General features: G+C 47.5%; 1 protein-coding gene across 4 annotated transcripts in view; it reads left to right on the forward strand.

The window, feature by feature from the left end:
- The first annotated feature begins 5,050 nt into the window (after nucleotides 1–5,050).
- Nucleotides 5,051–24,849, forward strand: part of LOC144267120 (MLX-interacting protein-like) — a 40,388-nt gene continuing 20,589 nt past the window's right edge. For all 4 annotated transcript variants that reach the window (XM_077820821.1, XM_077820823.1, XM_077820822.1 and 1 more), the window contains exons 1-4: nucleotides 5,051–5,558; nucleotides 22,170–22,276; nucleotides 22,718–22,800; nucleotides 24,252–24,341. In XM_077820821.1, coding sequence (XP_077676947.1) covers nucleotides 5,242–5,558; nucleotides 22,170–22,276; nucleotides 22,718–22,800; nucleotides 24,252–24,341 — 597 coding nt within the window. In that variant the 5' untranslated portion in view covers nucleotides 5,051–5,241. The remainder of the gene's footprint in view (nucleotides 5,559–22,169; nucleotides 22,277–22,717; nucleotides 22,801–24,251; nucleotides 24,342–24,849) is intronic.

Genomic DNA, 24,849 nt, shown 5'->3' on the forward strand with positions numbered 1-24,849 from the left:
CATGACTGGAGTACTGTCATGGATGGATATAAGCTGTTCAGGAAGGACAGGCAGGGCAGAAAAGGTGGGGGAGTTGCACTGTATGTAAGAGAGCAGTATGACTGCTCAGAGCTCAAATATGAAACTGCAGAAAAACCTGAGTGTCTCTGGATTACGTTTAGAAGTGTGAGCAACAAGGGTGATGTCGTGGTGGGAGTCTGCTATAGACCACGAGACCAGGGGGATGAGGTGGACGAAGCTTTTTTCCAGCAACTCACGGAAGTTACTAGATCGCAGGCCCTGGTTCTCATGGGAGACTTCAATCACCCTGATATCTGTTGGGAGAGCAATACAGCGGTGCACAGACAATCCAGGAAGGTTTTGGAAAATGTAGGGGACAATTTTCTGGTGCAAGTGCTGGAGGAACCAACTAGGGGCAGAGCTCTTCTTGACCTGCTGCTCACAAACCGGGAAGAATTAGTAGGGGAAGCTAAAGTGGATGGGAACTGGGAGGCAGTGACCATGAGATGGTCGAGTTCAAGATCCTGACACAAGGAAGAAAGGAAAGCAGCAGAATATGGACCCTGGACTTCAGAAAAGCAGACTTTGACTCCCTCAGGGAACTGATGGGCAAGATCCCCTGGGAGAATAACATGAGGGGGAAAGGAGTCCAGGAGAGCTGGCTGTATTTTAAAGATTCCTTAATGAGGTTACAGTGACAAACCATCCCGATGTGTAGAAAGAATAGTAAATATGGCAGGCAACCAGCTTGGCTTAACAGTGAAATCCTTGCTGATCTCAAATACAAAAAAGAAGCTTACAAGAAGTGGAAGATTGGACAAATGACCAGGTATGAGTATAAAAATATTTTTCGGGGATGCAGGAGTGAAATCAGGAAGGCCAAATCACACCTGGAGTTGCAGCTAGCAAGAGATGTTAAGAGTAACAAGAAGGGTTTCTTCAGGTATGTTAGCAACAAGAAGAAAGTCAAGGAAAGTGTGGGCCCCTTACTGAATGAGGGAGGCAACCTAGTGACAGAGAATGTGGAAAAAGCTAATGTACTCAATGCTTTTTTTGCCTCTGTCTTCACAAACAAGGTCAGCTCCCAGACTGCTGCACTGGGCAGCACAGCATGGGGAGGAGGTGATCAGCCCTCTGTGGAGAAAGAAGTGGTTCGGCACTATTTAGAAAAGCTGGACGACAACAAGTCCATGGGGCCGGATGCGCTGCATCCGAGAGTGCTAAAGGAGTTGGCGGATGTGATTGCGGAGCCATTGGCCAAAATCTTTGAAAACTCAGGGCGATCGTGGGAAGTCCCGGACGACTGGAAAAAGGCTAATGTAGTGCCCATCTTTAAAAAAGGGAAGAAGGAGGATCCTGGGAACTACAGGCCAGTCAGCCTCACCTCAGTCCCTGGAAAAATCATGGAGCAGGTCCTCAAGGAATCAATTCTGAAGCACTTAGAGGAGAGGAAAGTGATCAGGAACAGTCAGCATGGATTCACCAAGGGCAAGTCATGCTTGACTAATCTAATTGCCTTCTATGATGAGATAACTGGCTCTGTGGATGAAGGGAAAGCAGTAGAGGTGTTGTTCCTTGACTTTAGCAAAGCTTTTGACATGGTCTCCCACAGTATTCTTGCCAGCAAGTTAAAGAAGTATGGGCTGGATGAATGGACTATAAGGTGGATAGAAAGCTGGCTAGATTGTCGGGCTCAACGGGTAGTGATCAATGGCTCCATGTCTAGTTGGCGGCCGGTATCAAGTGGAGTGCCCCAGGGGTCGGTCCTGGGGCCGGTTTTGTTCAATATCTTCATAAATGATCTGGAGGATGGTGTGGATTGCACCCTCAGCAAGTTTGCAGATGACAATAAACTGAGAGGAGAGGTAGATACGCTGGAGGGTAGGGATAGGATACAGAGGGACCTAGACAAATTGGAGGATTGGGCTAAAAGAAATCTGATGAGGTTCAACAAGGACAAGTGCAGAGTCCTGCACTTAGGACGGAAGAATCCCATGCACCGCTACAGACTAGGGACTGAATGGCTCATCAGCAGTTCTGCAGAAAAGGACCTAGGGGTTACAGTGGATGAGAAGCTGGATATGAGTCAACAGTGTGGCTTTGTTGCCAAGAAGGTTAATGGCACTTTGGGATGTATAAGTAGGGGCATTGCCAGCAGATCAAGGGACGTGATCATTCCCCTCTTTTCGACACTGGTGAGGCCTCATCTGGAGTACTGTGTCCAGTTTTGGGCCCCACACTACAAGAAGGATATGGAAAAATTGGAAAGAGTCCAGCGGAGGGCAACAAAAATGATTAGGGGACTGGAACACATGACTCATGAGGAGAGGCTGAGGGATCTGGGATTGTTTAGTCTGCGGAAGAGAAGAATGAGGGGGGATTTGATAGCTGCTTTCAACTACCTGAAAGGGGGTTCCAAAGAGGATGGATCTAGGCTGTTCTCAGTGGTAGCAGATGACAGAACAAGGAATAATGGTCTCAAGTTGCTGTGGGGGAGATTTTGGTTGGATATTAGGAAATACTTTTTCACTAGGAGGGTGGTGAAACACTGGAATGTGTTACCTAGGGAGGTGTTGGAATCTCCTTCCTTAGAAGTTTTTAAGGCCTGGCTTGACAAAGCCCTGGCTGGGATGATTTAGTTGGGGATTGGTCCTGCTTTGAGCAGGGGGTTGGACTAGATGACCTCCTGAGGTCCCTTTGATTCTATGATTCTATGACTACCCCCCTCAGAACCTCCAACCCCGCCCCTTGTCCCCTGACTGCCCCCTCCTGAGACCCTCCCCACCCTAACTGCCCCCCTAGGAACCTACCCCCTACCTGTCCCTTGACTGTCCCAACCCTTATCCACACCCCCGCCCCCTGACAGGAACCGCAGAACTCCCGACCGATCCAACCCTCCCCCTGCTCCCTGACTGCCCCCCCGGCCAGGACTCTCCTTATCATGCCCATGCCGGTCAGACGCTATCTCCACCTGGAGGCAAAACACGCTGCTGGGCTGCTGTGCACACAGCCCCTCCCCTGCAGAGTGCTGAGGCAGTGGGAGGGGCGGCGGCTGCTCACACGCCCGAGAGCTGCAGAACCCGAGCGCCGTGAGGGCGGAGCTGGGGGGCGCATGGGGGCCACCACCTGCATGCATTCGCTGCAGCCTGTAGGAGCCTCTGCGGGGGGTGGCGCTGGGCCGCAGCCTGGGCAGGAGGGGCAGGGGGCATGGCTGCACCCTGCTAGTGGCACCACCACCTTTGCAGGGCTGCTGCCCCCGTGCGCTGCGCCAGCTCCTCCATGGCTGGAGCTCACCGCCCCCGCAAGCCGATGTCCTGGCTCTCCGGTGCCTCCGAAAGGCGGCTCCTCCCTGCCGAGCCAGGGCACTGCTTTTTGGCAACCCCAACCACTTGGCGCCCTAGGCAACTGCCTAGTTCACCTAGTGGTTGCACCGGCCCTGGGGCCGGGGCAGGGGTTTGGGGTGCAGGAGGGAGTGTGGGGTATGGGAAGGGGTGCGGTGTGCAGGAATGGTCTCAGGGAAAGGGATGGGGCAGAGGAGGGGTGCGGAGTGTATGAGGGGGCTCAGGGCAGGGAGTTGGGGGGCAGAGTGCCGGAGGGGTTCTGGCTCTGGCCCGGTGCCACTTACCTAACATGGCTCCGGGGTGGCAGTGGCGCACACCGGGGCCAGGGCAGGCTCCCTGCATGCCTGCCCTGGCCCCACACGGCACCACTCCAGGAAGCCGCCAGAACCATGTCCCTGCGCGGCCTCTGGGGGTGGGGGGTGGGCACAGGGTTCTGCACGCTGCCCTTGCCACACCTCCAGGTACCTTCCCCGAAGCTCCCATTGGCCGCGGTTCCCCCTTCCTGGCCAATGGGAGCTGTGGGGGGCGGTGCCTGGAGGCAAGGGCAATGCACAAAGCCCTCTGCCCCCCTACAGGAGCCCCGGGGATGTGCTGTTGGCTGCTTCTGAGGGTGGCCTGGGGCACCACGGCAGGCAATCCTGCGGGCCAACCCAAGCTTACCAACCCCTAGCATGGACAGAAGGGTGAAGGTGCAGGCTGGAAAGGGCAGTGAAAGTGGGAGACCGAGAGAGGGATGACATTTAAAAAGGAAAATTAAAAAAAATCATTTTGTTCTAAGCAGGGAAGGGGGCATTAATCTGCCCCTTATAAGAGGTGAATCTGGGCGTGGCTGGGACTCAGCCCTACTCCCTGTCTAGCCATGCAGGGTCTGCTTCCTTGCAGCTCCTCCTGGCTAGTCAAGACTGTGGCCCCACTGAAAGCACTCAGGTTTTGGGAGGTGGCCCCGAGTGCCTGAACCCCACCAGCAGGCATGTGCAGATGAGCAGAATACGGGTGGAGAGAAACCGCTAGGCCAAGTGCTCCTGGCCTGGGATTTTGAGAGTCAAGTCACTGCCTATTTGGAAGCTAAGGCTCAGATTGGAGGGAGGGGAATAGTGTGTATGTGGGGGGTCTATTCAAGCTCCACCCACAACTCCAAGCTCCACCCAGTATCCCAGTGTAGCTTGGTCCTCAGCAGTGAAATAATTAACACTGTCACTAGGTTCCAGAGCTAACACTCCATGAACTCTGTCCCTCTTAACTCCCTGCACAAAGGGGCCTGACTCAGGGGTTCTGGGTGGGGGAAGCCTCTTCCATCCCCTAAATCCACTAACCCAGGGGCATGGTGCTGAGTGGACCCTATGCCAGGGCCCCTTGCACGGGGCTGTGGGGCGTGGAAAGGGGCTTTGGTCAGACTGGCCCCTCTCCCCAGCTCCACTGCGTCTCACAGCCTGCAGGGCTCAGGCACACAGAACCCCTTCCCTCCGCCTGCGGCCACAAAACTACACCTCCCGCAGCCCGTGCGCGTCGCCCGCCGCCTGCCAGCACCTCCCACCGGCCGCGGGGCAGCTCGGGAAATGTAGTTCTATTCGACGGTGCCTGGGCTCGGGCGCCATGTTGTGTCTGCCCGGACGAGCAATCAGTGCGTGGAAAAGTGTGACGGAACTACAATTCCCATTGTGCCCTGCGCAGAGGGGGAGCTGCTGCTCATGCGCACGAGGTGTCTTCCTTGTTGCTATGGGAGCCTGGGTCAGGGGCCTGGTCCAGCTACAGCTTGCGGTCCACTTCCTGCCAGTGACCAATTTTTTGGGAAGGATTAAGCCCCCACCAACAGTCTGGTTGCCTTGGCAACAGGGGCGTGGTGCCTTGGTGATTGTGGCATTGCCAGGTGGTTGCTAGGGGCGTGCCCTGGTTGCCCAGGATGTCGCGACCCCAGGTCATCCACAGTGGCCACTTCATGGTGTCGGAGCCGCATGCTGACCCCGAGCTGGACCCGGGGGGCAGTACTGCGGTGGGGAGCATGGCGGAGCGGGTGGGGGCTGTGGAGCTGGGGGCTAGTGGCCGGCGGGAGAGGGCTGGGGCAGGCAAGGGGACCGCAGTGCCCAGGGATGCCTACGACTTTAACACAGTCAACGCCTGCACGTGCCGGACCTACAGCTATGGCCCTCGTAGCAGCAGTGCCCTCAGCATCGACGCCTCTCTCACCAAGCTCTTTGAATGCATGACGCTCGCCTACAGGTGAGAGGGTGGAAAAACGAACCCTGGTGCTAGTGCCCCGGGGTGTGGATCCTGCTCGGGAGGGCTGGGGGTGTGAATCATGGTATTAGTGCCCCCGGGGCACAGATCCCACCGTGGACAGGAGCTGAGAGGGTGAGTTCTCACTGTAGTGCCTCACAGCCTGGATCTCAGTGGGGAGGGGGAGCTGGGAGTGTGACTCTCCAGTAGGAGTAGCAAGGTTATTTTACCTCTGTATTTGACATGGGTGTGACCTTCTGGAATCCTGTGTCCAGTTCTGGGGTCCACAATTCAAGAAGGATGTTGATTAATTGGAGAGCGTTCAGAGAAGAGTCACGAGTATGATTAAAATATTAGAAAACATGCCACATAGTGAGAGACTCAAGGAGTTCAGTCTGTTTAGCTTAACAAAGAAAAGGTTAATTGGTGAGTTGATTATTGTCTATAAGTACCTACATGGGGAACAAATATTTAATAATGGGCTCTTCAATCTAGCAGAGAAAGGTAGAACATGATCTAGTGGCTAGATGTTGAAGCTAGACAAATTCAGACTGGAAACAAGGTCTGAATTTTTGCCTGTGAGAATAATTAACCACTGGAACAATTTACCAAGGCTAGTGGTGGATTTTCCATCGCTGGCAATTTGTAAATCAAGATTGGATGTTTTTCTAAAAGCTCTGATCTAGGACTGATTTTTGGGGCAGTTCTCTGGCCTATATTAAACAGGAGATCAGACTAGAATGATCTGGCCTTGGAATCTATGAATCTATACAGAGGAAGCCATTTGTAAGCGTGACACTTCCTCACTGCTCTAACCTTTGCTCTCTTCATCATGCTAGTGCTGTAATTTCCTGCTCCAGGCCTCTGTGGTTTGTATACACTCAATACATCAGCTTTGCATTCGTATCTGCACTGGCTTGCATATATGGCAGCACATGGCATTGTACTGAAGAAGGGCTGCCTTTGCTCTGCCATTGTCAGATCAGGAAGTGGGAAAGAGCATCTCTTTCACGGGGCTGTATAGGTGGTTGCACAACGCTTGGATAAGTCAGACAGCATTTGTAGGCCCTCCTGAGAGGGAAGGAAATCTTTGGTGCAGATGCAAACAGTTCTGTCTGCTAGATTTCTTCAGGGCACCCCCCGTGCTGAGCCTGATTGTACATTTCCACCCTTTCAAAGCTTTTGCTTTAAGTTTAAGCTTAACTCTGAATTTGCTGCAATCGCTATGCTTGGCTTGTGGTTTTTTTATACTACAATATTCCTTATAGGGTGTTTGTTAAGTTACCACTGGAAACCCTCAACCGTAACAGAGATTTTGGTCAGGAAATTTCCATAATTTTATAAATAAGCCTAAGGTACTCAGTGAGAAGCCAGGGGTGTTAATTTTGAAAATAGCAGTAATTTACAGTTAATTAACAGCCCTGAATCCCTCCTCCATCCTCCAGAGCCCGAAGTATTTGATTTTTGTGTATGGTGTCAGTGCAAATTTAGAGGACTGTTTAGCCGGATTATCTCAGTTTGCACTGGGAGCATAGGCACAGTTTGGGATCTGAGAGACAGGGAATGACTTTGCGGGTGTTAATTGACTGTGAATTACAGCTAATTGGCCAGTTAGCACCCCCTGTTTTTCCCTCCCACCCCCCAAAACATCTAAAGTATTTGATCATGCCCTAAGATCCTCTGGATGGGAGGGCTGAAGGGTGGAATATCTCTCTGATCCACTACTTTTTAGCCACCCCCTACACCCCCACAGACTCGCTGCCAGTCACATACTTCCCCCCACCCCCTACACAACGTAACCTACTGCCAGTCACATACCACCCCCACACCTCCTCCACAGCCTAACCCAGTGCCAGACAAATAACACCCTGACCCCGTGCACAGCCTAACCCCACTGCCAGTCACATACCACCCCCACCCCCTACACGGCCTAACCCACTGCCAGTCACATACCACCCCCACACTCCTCCACAGCCTAGCCCAGTGCCAGACAAATAACACCCCAACCCCGTGCACAGCCTAACCCCACTGCCAGTCACAGTCCACCTCCATCCCCTACAGAGCCTAATCCGCTGCCAATCACATACCACGCCCACCCTCCTACACAGGCTAATGCACACGGAGTCACATACCACCCCCCATATCTCTAGATAGCCCAACCCACTGCCAGACACATACCACCCCATCCCATTACACTGCCTAACCTACTCCCAGTCACATACCACCCCCACTGCCTACACAGCCTAACCCACTGCCAGTCACATACCATCCCCCACATGCTTCCCCAGCCCAACCCACTGCCAATCACATACCACCCCCGCCCGCTAGACAGCCTAACCCACTGCCAGTCACATACCACCCCCATACCCCTCCACAGCCTTATCCACTGCCATTTACTTTCCACCCTCCACATCCTAGCCCACTGCCAGTCATATATCACCCCTACACAGGCTAACCCCCTGCCAGTCATATACCATGACCAACACTACCACACACAGACAACCTGCAGTCTGCATTCCTGGAGCTGTGAGAGTGTGGAGCTGGCCTGGAGAAGACAGGCTCCATGCCCTGGGAACTCTTACATAGTGCACTGTGGATCTGGTCAAGGGTTTAAGAGGAGGTGGAGGGGTTGGGAGAGAGGAACTTTACTCACCCAGGTCTCCTGCATGAAATTCAGGGAGGTGTCCTCTGGGCCATCTGTTCACTAGCTTCCCGAAGCCAGTAGGAGACCAATGGAGCAACCAGCACGCATGATGCCATTGCCTGAAGTTTTTCTTAACTTCTTGGGGTCCCAGCCACATATCTGCGAGCATCTGTGGCTCCCCTTCCCTACAAACGTCGCTAGGGGGCATGGTGCCAGCTTCCTATTTACAGGTATGACAACTTGGAAAATTTCACAATGGAGTTCAGAAGCTTGGTGCCTCTCAGTTCGTCTCTACTGGGCTCATGTTACAATCCACTGTGCTGTCCCATCCCCCCCCCACTTCCTGGACCAGAGAGAGATCAAATCTAAAGCCATACAAGTGCTTTAAGAACAATCAGATGACTTTGATCAGCCTCTGATTTTCCCAGGCATCCTTTTGCCAGCTGCTTAGTGAATCCACTGCAGTTTGGGTGAGGGGAGCCTCATTTAGCCGGAACCCACTCCCCTAGCAGATTGAGAGCTAAAATTCCACTTACAGGGAATTTCCAGCTTGGGAAAGGAAGGTGGGTGAGGAAAGCTTGTCGGTGCCTGCTGTAGAGCAGCTCCCTGAATCCACCAGCCTCTGGCAACGCCTGCAATACCTTCCAGGCATCGGCAGGCCTCACTCTCTCTGCACAGGTTAGATTCACTGTTCCAGAAGGAATAATACACAGCGGCTTGTCAGATTCAACTCAGGATCTCCACTCTACATAACACATAGCACTTAGATATGGTGAAAACAAGAATAAGCTTATTATCATAGAATATCAGGGTTGGAAGGGACCTCAGGAGGTCATCTAGTCCAACCCCCTGCTCAAAGCAGGATCAATCCCCAATTTTTGCCCTAGATCCCTAAATGGCCCCCTCAAGGATTGAACTCACAAGCCTGGGTTTAGCAGGCCAATGCTCAAACCACTGGGCTATCCCTCAAAGAACTGAGATTCATGTGACAGAGAGAGAATACTGGAAACAAACCGACATATAAAACAAAGTCATAACACATTTTCTAGAGACTGATCTTAACTCACAAGGCGTTTCCCTATCTCCTACATGGTCACTTACCCCGGCGTTTTCAGCTAGTTTGGCTGAGACCCTTTCTCATAAAATCAAACTCACTGGTGGCTTGTCCTCACAGGTTGAAGGAATGCCAGGGTGTCTCTCTGTACCCCCAAGTACATCCAATCAGACCTTCAATGCTCATCTGAAGATAGTGTTCCACCCTTGCTGTTCACCTTTTCCTGTTAATTTCCTGCTCAAATCTCCGTAAACTATGGATTAGCATTTTGTTCAGATTTTAAATGGACATTCATTGCCAATGATACAATCCTCAATTTGAAAACGTCTAGTCAGGGTGAGATAAGCATCTCTTCCCTCCTGCCTGCCATGAGTATGTGGGTTACCTTTTGGTGAACTGTCTTAAGTCGTAGACAACATAATTTTTAGTATATGTACATAGCTCTTCACATATTCTCTGTACATATATCTCACAAATGATTGGCAAGACCACTGTGACACAGGGTTTCATTAGAGACATTATATGACATTCTTTTGATGAACCCAGGGGATCTTTGTATTCCTGGGTGCTCCTGTGCCCCCGACAGTTGGTATGAAGAAGTCTTTGGGTCACACCTCCCCTCTTTCATTGATCCAGTAGGGTCAGCCAACTGCTGATCCATAGGCATCAGTGCAGAATCCTCTTGCCTGGACAGTGTGTCTGCCACTGAATTTTCTCTACCTTTAAAGTAATTTTTATCTCTATACCTTTCGCATCATATAAATGTTGACAGGTTTCCACACACCCCCTTTTCTCTTTATGACCTACCCTCTAGCTCTCGTTTTTGGATGCGTGCATTTTTGGCGTGGTTGGCCATTTTGAAAAAAAGGCTTTAATTTATTTTTTTTTAATTTAATTTGTCTTTAATGCATTACAACAAGTGAAAATATAGCTTTGATGTCTTTTCCTCATTTTTAGAGGAAAAGATGATTTTTTACACATTTAGTGCAATTCTCAATACTATCAAGTAAACAGGTATACAAAGTCTGAATGACAGATAATAGAGAAGTGTTAACTTGCATTTTGAGAGAAAAATAATTTTAACACTGTATATTTCTAAATAAAGGCACTACATAATTTACAAAAATCTTAGTACAGTAATGACAGAATTCTCTCTCTCTCTCTGTATAACAGGCATTTTTAGAGAAAAATATTTTATAAGCAGTTAGTCAATTTTAAATAAAACCTTAAGGTCAAAGGAATAAAGGGAAAGCTTTATATAGAATAATGCATTTTAGAGAAAAATATGGTTTTATGCATTTATTGTATTTTTAAAAGTCATTAAATAATTTAAAAAATCTCAGTAACAACAGAATAAAGAAGTATGTGTGTATATATAAAAACATGCATTTTTAGAGGAAAATATTCTTTTTATGTTAGTGCATTTCTAAATAAATGTAAGTCATTAAATAATTGTACAAAGAGGAATAAAGGAGACGTATTAATACACATAAGCATACATTTTTAAAACAAATAATTGTATGCAGTTAGTACAATTCTAAATAAAGTTGATAAAACAATTGCACAGACATCAAAGACATCATAAAGTATTAGCGATAGAGAGAGAAACTATACCCAGATAGCTTGTTACATACTCCAAGGGACAGACACGAGATAACCAAGAAAGTTTTAAAACAGAATGAAAGGAAAGAAGATAGAGAAAAGCATCTCACCCCACAGACTGTTTCTGTCCAAATGGCACAAAAGTTCATTGGCTGAGCCAATCAAAAGATATTCTTTAATCACGGGGTGTCTTAAGGAAACATATTGCATAAAATATTAAAATGCATCCCATTTTCCAGAATCACGGTGAGCACAGCACTTTATGGATTTATCCACTGATATTTAATTGACCCGTATTTTCCTGTCATGGTGAACACAGTACTTTACTGGTTGTAACATATTAAAATGTAAATTAGAGGTAAAATACCAGTCAAAAGAGCATGCGTGTAGATTTCTTTTGCAATTAGCCATAAATTTAGCAATTAGCCTTATTTGGTTTGAACCCTGTACCAGGAATAAAATTTTCTCTTTCTTGGTAATGCCTTTAGCATTTGTCTTTAAAAAATGGAAGACTGAGCCTGTTGACTTAATTTGCATTAGAGGCCTCTTAAATTTTGTAAACTTTTTGAAGGACTTATTAATTAATAAATAAATAAATAAAATAAAGGGCAAACAACACACAAACACACAGCACCACTCACCCCTCCCTGCCACCCTGCTTCCCAAAAACAATTAAATATACAATGAAGCCAACTTGTGTACGATTTTATAGATAAACTTCTGTAAGCATACTCAAACCAGTTTTATATTTTATAGATAAGTCACCTTCCTACACACATTTTCATACTTGTTTTTTCAGCATTATTTTACACAAAATACACACAGCCTAACGTAAAAGAAATTGAGTGGTCTAAAATTGGTTAATACAGCCCGTGTTGACAAAATGCACAACTAGTTTAAACTATTTTACGTAAAAAGATAACTTTTAGTCAAAGATAAGAACGCTATTTCTCCCCCCACCCCAGCACAGAGCACTTACATCTACCCTTCCCTCCTCTTTCTCAAAACAATTAAGCATAGAATCATAGATTCAAACCAAATTGGAAACTGTTTTATAGATAAACTACCTTAAGCATAATTCCAGTTATGTTTGTTTTATAGATAAGTCACACACATTCATACTTGTTTTTCAGCATTGTTTTAGACAACACACAGACAGAGCTAACTAACAGGAAATCTAATGGCGTTGACAAAATGAAGAACTAGTTTAAACTGTTTTATGTAAAAAGAGTTGATAACACTTCACTACGTTTTCCACAAACTATGCCTTTTTTGTTGTAACTCTTTCAGAATATATGGTATGTAATGTCGATTAAATAAATTGATTAAACTTGGATTTAATAAGTAAAATAAAAGCAGAAACTGGGTATTAGGGAAAACTATTTTTGTATTTGAGAGGCAGTGGATACAAACAAAATATTCTTAAAATACCATGTATGTGACATGCCTTAGCAGTAAATATTTTGTATTATTAACTCATATGACACATTTAGTAAAACAAACAAAATTAAAAGTCACAAAACACACCCACAGAGTAACCCATGTTAACGGTAACATGACAATACGGAGCATTAGGATAAGAGAGGTGGTCTGGATTTTGAACGACATTTTAATAACTGTTTGAAATCTTTATTTATTGAAACAATTTTGTATCTGGTTTCAGAGTAGCAGCCGTGTTAGTCTGTATTTGCAAAAAGAAAAGGAGTACTTGTAGCACCTTAGAGACTAACAAATTTATTTGAGTATAAGCTTTCGTGAGCTACAGCTCACTCCATAGGTCACGAAAGCTTATGCTCAAATAATTTTGTATCTGTTCATTGTTAGTTGTTGTGCTTTAGCAAGGGTGAACACGTGTCATGCAGAAACTCTGCCCAACCTCATGAGGCATTATGTTATCCCTTTTTAAAAAAATTCTAAGTACTTTTCACAGTCAGAAAGAGTAAATAAATAACACTTACAAAAGCCTCAGGAGGAATGAATATCCATACTAGGGCAAAACTGCGAGACTGGTCCTTTCTGACAGAGATGGAAAAACATTAGAACATAATCAATATCCTTGTCTTTACAGCCTTAGTGATATTTTATAGAATTACCTCAAAAGCAGCAAAAACTTTTGTTAGTACCCCAAGACACACATTGGGGCTCTAAAAGAATTTCAGTACCTAAACATGAAGCATAAAAAGACTGATGGTGAGAGAGAAAACAATGGCTACACTAAAAGAAAAGGAGTACTTGTGGCACCTTAGAGACTAACCAATTTATTTGAGCATGAGCTTTCGTGAGCTACAGCTCACTTCATCAGATGTATACCGTGGAAACTGCAGCAGACTTTATATGGCTACACTGTGCAGCTACACCTTAGAGACTAACCAATTTATTTGAGCATGAGCTTTCGTGAGCTACAGCTCACTTCATCAGATGTATACCGTGGAAACTGCAGCAGACTTTATATGGCTACACTGTGCAGCTACAGAGGTGCAAACTTCAAGTGTAAACTTTTTTTCTGATTGATAAAAAAGTCCTCTGATATAATCAAAATGCATCAGTGTCTTCACTTTTGTAGCAATTTTTATAGAACTTTCTGCAAAACAAATACTTTTTTCCCCATTTTATTTATCACATTGAAGTAGCTCCAAATAATTAAATTTTCCTGCCCTTACACAAAACTCTGCATTGTATATACTCCTGGGGGAATTTTGTGCCAAAAAGTTAAAAATTATGTGCCAAAAAATTAATTCTGTGCACAATCACTCGTATGTACTTATGTTTTTATGCACAGTATTTTAACATTCAGCATATTTTATTTGTCAAAATAACACAATCTAATCATGCCAGTTTCAATTATTTTGGTAATTTATTTCAAAATACCTGTCAGCAAGTAAGATTCAAGAAATGTTTTTTGACAAATAAATTCCTTACTAGGCATATTAATACAGAACTCTGAGTAATAATTCATTTAAACTACAATACAGAAACATATTTCTCGCAGCCCTCAGAAGCAGTGCAAAGGTTTGGAGGAATCAGGGATAATGGAGGAGCTGAGGGAGAGGGAAGTAATTGCTGGGAAGGAGCCTGGGAGTGAACATGGAGGTTGTTGGGTGTGGGTGGGAGAAGTATGGAACAGTTTTTTTTTTTTTTTTTTTTTTTAGGGGAAACGATTGTTAGGGAGTTGGGGAGCCTTCCCAGGCAGACCCTGGCTGACCCCTAGCCTCCCCCATTCAGTCAGGCACATCTTCCCCTGTCCCCATGTAGCCCTGCACCTCCACCCTATGCCCCGGTATCCTTGCACCCTCACTCAGCCAGGCATAGCTGCCCCTATCTTCATGTGTTCCTGCACCCCCACTTCCCATTCATCCAGGCATAGATGCTCCTGTCCCCATGTGTCCCTGCTTCCTCCTGTCCCCATGTGGTCCTGCACCTCCTCTCCCATTCAGCTCCTGGCTCAATATTGTGCTCCTGCCCCAGTCTATTCCCCCACTAGCCCTTCTGCATCTCCATCTGTGTGACCCCCCAGCAGCCCTGTGTGCCCCGTTCGGTCTGTCCCCTCATATCCCATGCCTCCTCACCTGGCCCTGCAGGCAGAGTGCTGTGAGGAAGGCAGCCTCTGCCCTGTCCTTCTCCGTGGCTGGCTGCTCCAGCCTGTGAGTCAGCTGACTTCTCTTCTGGTGCCACATCAGCCCCGGTGGGTGAAGGGTGTAATTGCAGCTTTCCTTCACCTCCCCATCAGAATCAATTATTCTGTGGGGAAAAATAATCTGCGGGGACATTAATTCTGCGCTTGCGCTTTGCTCTACGAATATGCATAATACCTTTAAAACTGTAACCTCTATCAATCCCACCCCTGTCCCCACCTCACCTCTCAAAAACATTTTGCTTTTGTCTTAATCAAAGAGGAAGAGATATAGTGCAATAGAAATTACAGTGTTTAAAATCTACACTGTCCCAAACTTTAAACAATGGTATTTGCTTGGGTTTAAAGTTTTGCCTAAATGAAATGCCCAATATATAGAAAAGCCCAACAGAACAAAAACATCTCTAAAGGCAGTTTACAAAGATGGGACATAGGCCTATTAATAGGCTCATCACTTGTAAATTGTTAAGAAAGCTCCTGTCAGGGTTCCCTTCCCACTCTGAACTCTAGGGTACAGATGTGGGGACCCGCATGAAAGACCCCCTAAGCTTATTTCTACCAGTTTAGGTTAAAAACTTCCCCAAGGCATAAATTCTTCCTTGTCCTTGGAACAGTATCGCTGCCACCACCAAGTGAGTTAGACAAAGATTTAGGAAAAGGACCACTTGGAGTTCCTGTTTCCGCAAAATATCTCCCCAAGCCTCTTTACCTCCTTTCCTGGGGAGGCTTGAGAGTAAACCAGGTGAGCACAGACCAGACCCTTGGGTTTTTAGGACATTAAAAACCCCAATCAGATTCTTAAAAACAGAACTTTTAATATAAAGAAAAAAAAGCAAAAGAAACAACTCTGTAAAATCAGGGTGGAAAATAATTTTACAGGGTAATAAGATTTAAAACACAGAGGATTCCCCTCGAGGCAAAACTTTAAAGTTACAAAAACCAGGAATAAGCCTTCCTCTTAGCATAGGGAAAATTCACAAGCTAAAATGAAAGATACTCTAACACATTTCCTTGCTATTACTTACTATTTCTGTAATTTTAGATGTATCATTCAGTAGGAGCTGGACTACTTGCTTGGTCTCTCTCTTTGTCTCCGGAGAGAACAACAGAAACACAAAACAAAAACCTTCCCCAACAGATTTGAAAGTATCTTCTCCCCTTATTGGTCCTTTTGGTCAGGTGCCAACCAGTTTATCTGAGCTTCTTAACCCTTTACAGGTAAAGGAGGGATTTTGTGCTACCCTTAGCTGTATGTTTATGACAGCTCCAAATTCCAGTGTACACCGAAAACCTCTCCACTAAGGATTTTTAGCCTTGGTCTGTGCCTAAAATTTAGGTTGATCTAGCTGTATTGCTCAGGGGTGTGAAAAAGTCACGCTCCTGAGGGCTTCCCTGTGTTTAAAATACTGCAGTGGCACAGCTGTTGCGCTTCAATGAAGATGATACCTATACCAACTGGGAGAGGTTCTCCCTGTTGATGTAGGTACTCTGCCTTTTCAAGAGGCAGTAGCTAGGAATTCTCCTGTTGACCTAGCACTGTCTACACCGGGGATTAGATCAGTTTAACTTCATTACTCAGGGATGTGTATTTTTCACACTCCTGAGCGACAGAGTTATACCAATAATATTTATTATTATCACAGGTTCTTCCCTTCAGGCAGCTACACAGCCAATTGTTTTTGAGTATGGGATTCATGAGACACACAACAGATATAGATAAATGCTTTATTTAACATCCAAATAAGTCCATTCATTAATATAACAAAACAACATGAACCTCCAAACAGAGAGATAGCTTTTAGGATTATGAACAAACTCATATATTCCTAAAATGGAGGAAAACAAAGATCGAAAGAATCATCGAGCACATCAGAGAACAGGTCCTGTTTCAGTTGACATCGTTTTGGGAAGCCCATCTATCCAAGGGCTTAGGGATCGAGTAGTCAATAGGCAGACCGTGAGCCAAATCTGGACAGCCAGACATTTATGAACGGACCCCAAAATATTTGTATTTACTTATTATCATCATTATTGTTATTATTTTTTATTATTTTCTCTGGAGGTTGGATCCTGACTATACCTTGACCAAGAAATTTGGACCTTGACAAAAAAATAATTGACTATTGCTGGCTTAGGGTAAATCTTTAGATCTTTATACCCTTAAGTTATATAACCCACATGGATCTTTCCATGACCATAATAAACTTAAACCTGCCTTTTGTCCAGGTGTGGTGGTCTAGGTGACCATAATTAGGTTTCTGATGACTGACCCATTTTGCCGCTTAACATCATTATAATATAACTTTTAAGCAATATAGCAAAAACATTCAGGACAGGGTTGTAGGTCAACAATCTGTACATGCGTTTCATCATGATATCGTTAACCACTGTGACACCAGCCTTTATTTGAGACGTCACATGACGTTTTTTGGTGAATCAGAACGTACATACCAGACAAAGGAGATTCTTGTAACACCTGTGTACTCCCTTTGTGCCCCATGCCAGTTGGCATGAAGAGGTTCATGGCTCACACCTCTCCTCTTACATTGATGCAGTAGGTTGGTTGGTTCAGAAGCCTCTTGTCTGGACAATGAGTCTGCCACTATATTATCACTATTTATTACCCCACATCTATATTAAGACTGGACTTGTCTTTTAGACTGGGGTATAGGCCAGGCAATGATGGATTCCACTTCCAAGAGATCTGGTGAAATTTGACCCTCCTACCCAATGCCCCAAACGAGGGACTTTGACTGTTCATATTTTGCATTTTGATAGTTTCACAGTGAGACGTGCATTTCTGAGTTTTGTTAGCATGATTCCCAAGTGGTTTTTATGATCTGACATTCTTTCAGACTGCTCCCTGTGCTCCTCTCTCTTTCTTGTTCTTCTGCATTGTGAATCCTTCCCTCCACTCTTTTTGCCCTCTGCTGGGATCTAGCAAATGTGTTCTTCCTTGGAGGTTTGCCAGGTGTTTAGCACTGATAGCCCCTCTCTCTGCGAGGGCTGTGCAGTGCCAGGTGCTTGGAGAACAAGCCCAGGGCACTGATCAAACTGGGATTCAAAATATAGTTTCTAATGCTTTCTCATGTTCTGCTGCTGCAGTAAAAACGCCTGCCTCGCAATCTCACAGAGTCCTAGAGTCATAGACTTTAAGGTCAGAAGGGACCATTATGATCATCTAGTCTGACCTCCTGTACAACGCAGGCCACAGAATTTCACCCACCCACTCCTGTAATAAACCCCAAACCTATGTCTGAGCTATTGAAATCCTCAAATCATTGTTTAAAGACTTCAAGGTATGGAGAATCCTCCAGTAAGTGACCCATGCCCCACGCTGCAGAGGAAGGCAAAGAAACCCCAGAGCCTTTGCCAATCTGCCCTGGAGGAGAATTCCTTCCCGACCCCAAATATGGCAATCTGCTAAACCCTGAGCATGTGGGCTAGACTCACCAGCCAAACATCCAGGAAAGAATTCTCTGTAGTAACTCAGATCCCACCCCATCTAACATCCCATCACAGACCATTGGGCATATTTATCGCTAATAGTCAAAGATCAATTAATTGCCAAAAATTAAGATATCCTATCATATCATCCCCTCCATAAACTTATCAAGCTTAGTTTTGAAGCCAGATATGTCTTTTGCCTCCTCTGCTCCCCTTGGAAGGCTGGTTTCAGAGTAGCAGCCGTGTTAGTCTGTATTCGCAAAAAGAAAAGGAGTATTTGTGGCACCTTAGAGACTAACAAATTTATTTGAGCATAAACTTTCGTGAGCTACAGCTCACTTCATCGGATGCATTCACTGGAAAATACAGTGGGGAGATTTATATACATAGAGAACATGAAACAATGGGTGTTACCATACACACTGTAACCATAGTGATCACTTAAGGTGAGCTATTACCAGCAGGAGAGCAGGGGGGAAAAAACCTTTTGTAGTGATAATCAAGGTGGGCCATTTCCAGCAGTTGACAAGAACGTCTGAGGAACAGTGGAGGGTGGGGGTGGGGTGGATAAACATGGGGAAATAGTTTTACTTTGTGTAATGACCCATCCACTCCCAGTCTCTATTCAAGCCTAAGTTAATTGTATCCAGTTTACAAATTAATTCCAATTCAGCAGTCTCTCATTGGAGTCTGTTTTTGAAGTTTTTTTGTTGAAGTATTGCCACTTTTAGGTCTGTAATCGAGTGACCAGAGAGACTGAAGTGTTCTCCGACTGGTTTTTGAATGTTATAATTCTTGACGTTTGATTTGTGTCCATTTATTCTTTTATGTAGATACTGTCTGGTTTGGCCAATGTACATGGCAGAGGGGCATCGCTGGCCCATGATGGCATATATCACATTGGTAGATGCGCAGATGAACGAGCCTCTGATAGTGTGGCTGATGTGATTAGGCCCTATGATGGTGTCCCCTGAATAGATATGTGGACACAGTTGGCAATGGGCTTTGTTGCAAGGATAGGTTCCTGGGTTAGCGGTTCTGTTGTGTGGTGTGTGGTTGCTTCAGGTTGGGGGGCTGTCTGTAAGCAAGGACTGGCCTGTCTCCCAAGATCTGTGAGAGTGATGGGTCGTCCTTCAGGATAGGTTGTAGATCCTTGATGATGCGTTGGAGAGGTTTTAGTTGGGGGCTGAAGGTGATGGCTTGTGGCGTTCTGTTCTTTTCTTTGTTGGGCCTGTCCTGTAGTAGGTGACTTCTGGGTACTCTTCTGGCTCTGTCAATCTGTTTCTTCACTTCAGCAGGTGGGTACTGTAGTTGTAAGAATGCTTGATAGAGATCTTCTAGGTGTTTGTCTCTGTCTGAGGGGTTGGAGCAAATGTGGTTGTATCGTAGAGCTTGGCTGTAGACAATGGATCGTGTGGTGTGGTCTGGATGAAAGCTGGAGGCATGTAGGTAGGAATAGCGGTCAGTAGGTTTCTGGTATAGGAAACTTCACTCCTCTGTTGGTTAGAAACTTTCATCTAATTTCAAGTCCAAACTTCCTGATGGCCAGTTTATATCCATTTGTTCTTGTGTCCACATTGGTACCTCACTGACATACTCAAGTACTTGCTGAATTAAAAATCCTCGATTTGTCACTGAGCTCTATCAAAGTTTGCTGCCACCTTGAACCACATGACACTGGGAGGAGATGGGGGTTGCCCCGGTCCACCAGGAGGGAGCATCAAGCAGCACTGGAAGGGGAGTGGGGACTGGCACGTTTGGGCCATGGATGTGGGATTCATTATTTCAGGACATAAACCCTTGCTAGCTTCAATTTTGTGGTGCTCATGCCATTTTGAGCATGTCAGGAATAAAGCCAAGCAGGCAGAGAACTAAGGATGCTGGCCAGGAATGGACACATCTGTCCTCCCGCAGAACATTGTCTGCCTAACATGGCAGTACCCAGCCAGTACATGGATAGGAGTTGTTTACATCCCCCTATAGAGCCGGAACCTAGACAGATTATTGTAACACAGCACATAACCCTTAATGGTTGAGGCCCGTTCCGCATTGTCAAGCTGGATCTCAGGGGCTATCTCCAGCACTGGCTTTCCGTAGGTCTTTGGTTCAGCGCTTGGTGTGCCAAAGAGATCTTGGCTGTCTGGGGGAATCTCCTGAGAGTCCGTGATAGACAGGGTGCCTCTTGATGGCATGGGCAAACAATCCAGCATACAGGGGTTCCGCAGTGGGTACCCTGGCAAAAATCCAGTCCAGCTCCTCACAGTGAGTGCATGTCCTGGGAGGTCTTGGTTTTGCAATTCTGACGGAGCTCCTGGTGATGGGCCTTATCCCAAGAGTGCCCCTTCTCCTGCATATGCTGCCATAGCTACTCCTAGATCTGCGTTATGGTGATTCTTGGGTAGATGGAACTGGACATGCTTTCCATCCCATAGAAGTCCCGGACCTCTGGATGGCACCACACGGATCCATGGGGTGGTGTATGGGGTGAGCCGGGGTGTCTGATGGGGGATACTGACCTGTTCTGTACGGATGTATGGAAGTACAGGGCATAGCTTGCTATAATGGATTGTGGGATGTGAGCTTGCCACGAGCTGTGATCGCAAAGGTGCATATTTGATCTGTGATCGCAAAGGTGCTGGTATTTAACCTAGGTGTGTGTGTGTGACATATGGTCAATATGTTCCTGGAGCAGTGGAGGGCATACAAGTCATAGAGTTTAAGGCCAGAAGGGACCATTAGATCATGTGAAGTAATTCATTATGGGAGGGCTATCAGAAGCAGTGTAGATAATCCAAAATTGGGATGCATCCACACAAACCTTACAGCTCATTCTGGAATACAGTTATGTCACTTCCAAAGCAGGGCTCTCCAGGGTCAGTCCAGGAAACTTGTGGCAGTGAAGTGTGGGCACTGAGGAAGGCTGAAGAGCAGCAGAAGGATGTTTTTGATTCTTCTTGTCTTCGTCAGCTGCTCCATATCAAGTGGCAGGGCAAGATTAGCAACAGGGAGATTCATAGTTGAACTGTCACCATCAGCGCAGGTTCAGGCTCAGTGGCTTTCTTGATACAGACATATTACTAGGATGGAAGACCAACAAATTATTAAGTGTGTTTACCAAGGAATGTCACTACATGGCCAGCGGTCACATGGACACCAAAAGGTTTGGTGGCGCAGGAAGACCTCTGATGATGGACACAGACTGAACATACAGCTAGACGGTCTTATGGACCTAGGTGGAGACTGAGCTAAGTGGCATGCAGTTTGCCTTTGTGGCTTACTCTTATGATGTGGATGATGATAACTTCCAGCACAGGATAAGACATCAGATAATGATGAAAAAAGAACTTGTGTGTTTGGATGCAAGGCAGTCTGTGCCAAAAAAACTAGATCCATCAAAGAAACATCCCCACGTGGAGAAGCCCTGAGAGTCTTTGCATTTCTTAATGCCCTTCATCTCCTGGGGCATGTCTTCACTGCACAGTTAGCTCTGGGTGATTGGCACCCAGGTTGGCTTAGCCCAGGTGTCATGTCCTCACTGTTTCTGCACTTGCCTGTGTATGTCAGATTGAGTATCCCCTGGTTCTTTGTGCTGAGACACTCAGATTCTTTCCAAGTCAGATGTGTCAGTTGCAGCAGAATTTGTCTGTCCTTGTGGGGAATTGTGGGAAGGCATTGGAGGACTATCAGCACTCAAATTATTTAGCCTGCATCCTCACTGCAAAATGGGTGGGTTCCAGCCTAAATTATACCAGAGCCTGGGTTCTAACCTATTCCCATAGTTGGATCAGCTAGCCTAGGCTTGAAGCATCTCCAAACGCAGGTCAGAGGTTTTCCTGTGTGTGGATGGGGAGAAATTGGGCTCTGTACGGGATCCATGGGGTGGTATACGGGATGAGCCGGGGTGTCTGGTGGGGGATACTGACCTGTTCTTTACAGGATCCATGGGTGGTATATAGGGTGAGCGGGGGTGTCCGATGTGAAATACGGACCTGCTCTGTACGGGATCCATGAGGTGGAGTATGGGGTGAGCGGGGGTATCTGGTGGAGGATACTGACCTGCTCTGTAGGGGATCCATGGGGTGCCTGGTTGGTGGGATACTGACCTGCTCTGTACAGGATTCCTGTCCCTTCTCCATCTCTGTTCTCTTCTGTCATTGGCTCTGCCCTTCCCTGCCCCCGTCCCCCTCTCTCTGGACCTGCATCATTAAAGGATTTTATTCCTTTTGTTTTTCATAGTGGGAAAATCATGTCCCCCAAATGGAAAACGTTCAAAGGCCTGAAGCTGCTGCCACGTGACAAAATTCGGCTCAATAATGCCATCTGGAGGGCATGGTACCTGCAGTGTGAGTGGGGGCTGGGGCTGCCCAGGGGCACACGGGGCTCTGGAGTCTCCCCAGAGTAGGCACAGTGCAGGCAGTGGTAGGGTGAGCTGACCAAGGAGAGCAGCTCATCATACCAGAGGGGCTGCTCAGTCTCCAGGGCTCTGAGCTGAGTGGGCGAGGCAATGCCACTTTCAGGGCAGCAAGAACCTGCTTCACTAGACAGAGCACCACATAAGGAGCTTTCAGCCACTGCCCCACCCTAGAGGGGAAAGGTCCCATGTCCATTTCCCTCCCCCCACCCCCAAGACAGCCAGTCTCCCTGCCCTGGGGCCAGATCAGAGTACGTGGGCCCTTCGAGGGGAAAGGCCCCATGTCCTATTGCATAATCCCCATGGGAGTGCTCCCTGGTCTGTGGCAGAGGAGGCTATAGCAAAGGCAACTGTTGTTTCTTGCCCCCTGCAGATGTGGAGAGGAGGAAGAACCCTGTGTGCAATTTTGTGACGCCGCTGGAGTGCAGTGACGGGGACGATCACCACAAACCAGAAGTGAGCGAATGGGGATGAGGGGCAGGGCTGGTGCAACCACTAGGCAAACTAGGCTGTCGCCTAGGGCGCCAAGTGGTTGGGGGCGGCAGTGGAGCGGAGGTAAGCTGAGGCAAGGGGGCGCGGGAAGGGCTGCCTGCAGCAAGTAACGGGGGCGGCGCACAGGGGAACCGCTCCCCCCCCCAGCTCACCTCTGCTCCGCCTCCTCCCCTGAGCACCGCCCCGCTCTGCTTCTCTCCCTCCCAGGCTTGCGTGCCAAACTGCTGATTGGCGCTCCAAGCCTGGGAGGCGGGAGAAGCGGCCACGTGCTCGGGGAGGAGGTGGAGCAGAGATGAGCTGGGGTGGGGAGCTGCTGCACAAGGCTCCCTGGGCCGAGGAGAGGGAGGGAGGGGGCTGCGGGGAGCTGCCACAGGGGGGCTGCCCGGGTCGAGGGGAGGGAGGGGGTGGAGGGGATCTGCCGTAGGGGGGGTGCCTGAGGGCGGGGGGGGGGAGCTAGCGCGGGGCGGTGGGTGGCACAAGGTGGAAGTTTTGTCTAGGGCATGAAATCTCCTTGCACCGGCCCTGATGAGGGGCACTGCAAGGGGCTCCTCTCCTGCAAGAGACTTTATTGCACCAGTGACGCAGACTACTTCATAGGTCCTCCCTGCCCCCTCCCCCGTGAGGGGTGCCCCTCACTTACCCTGCCCCTCCCCTCCGAGAGGACTCTGACCAATAGTCCTAGGGTCACCTCTCCACTCCACTCTCCCCAGATTGGGTCCTCATAAGGGCTCTCTGACATTTTTCCATCCAAACTACCTTTGGCAGAAGATGGGTTTTCCACTAAACAGAATTTTCCAAAAAAATTGTCTGCTTTGCAGGGAAATTCTGATTTTTTCATTGAAAAATGGAATGCCCAAAAATTAAAATGTGATTTGGCAATGCTGCCGCGGTGCCTTGTAGGAATTGTCCCTCAGTCTCCTCCATTGGCTGGACTCCCCAGCTGGATTACATCTTCCATTATGTACCATGGGCCAGGGACTTCCATGATGTACAGACTCCTGTCTCCAAGAGGTCAGGTTGTGATGCATCATGGGAGTTGTGATTCGGTTTCCTCATGTCCCTAGTCTCCATTCTGGGCTGCGCTCCCCAGCGGGACTACATCTCCCATGATGCACTGTGGTCAGGGATGCCCACAATGCACTGCTTCCTTTGCCAAGAGGGAAGATTTTGGTGTTCATGGGAAATGTAGTCCAACCAGGAAGGCCAGTTTATAAGGGAGAATGGAAGCACGGGGCAATCAAACTACAGCTCTGATGAGGCATGGCCATAGCATTTATTAATTGAAATATTTAATTTTATATCTGAGATTTTTTTGGTTTTTGAATTTCTGCTGAAAAATCTGAATTTTCTATGGAAACTCCCTCCCACCCCCATTTTCCGATTGGCCCTAGCCCCACCCTGCGCTTGCCTTGCAGGCCGTGATAATGGAAGGGAAATACTGGAAGCACCAGATTGGAGTGGTCATTCGGGAGTATCACAAGTGGCGGACATACTTCTGCACACGGGTAAGACCCCACCACCACCACCCCTGCATCTCTGGTGTCCTCCCACTGCTCTGAACAGTGCCCTGCTCTGCTAGCAGGCCCAGAAGCTGCTGTCCTGTATGCCAAAGCAGATACAGCCCAGGCAGCAGTAGATGCTGTGGCCCCCAGAGCTGCTCAGTCTTCAGCCTGTCTGCTGCCACTGCCATCGAGGGAAAAGTTGGCAGCAGTGGGGGCTGGGTTCTGTGGCGTGCCCATCAGGAGTAAAACTGAGCCCCCCTCCCTCTCGGGTGTAAAATGCTTTGAGATCTCTATGCCAAGTAAGGGGAAGAGGGCACTGAGCAGTCTCCAGGTAGAGAGAAACTGCCATTACTGCCCTGCAGTCTAGGGGTGACTCAATGCCAAACTCTGGGCTTCCCTGGAATCCGTACTCCATCCATCCATCAGTCCCTTTCCCCATCCCTCCATTACTGGACAGCTGGCTGTCATCTTTGCCAGCAGCCACCCCTGCCTGCCCACAGCCCTCTGTAGA

Source organism: Eretmochelys imbricata, chromosome 6, assembly GCF_965152235.1.
Source record: "Eretmochelys imbricata isolate rEreImb1 chromosome 6, rEreImb1.hap1, whole genome shotgun sequence".
NCBI lineage: Eukaryota > Metazoa > Chordata > Testudines > Cheloniidae > Eretmochelys > Eretmochelys imbricata.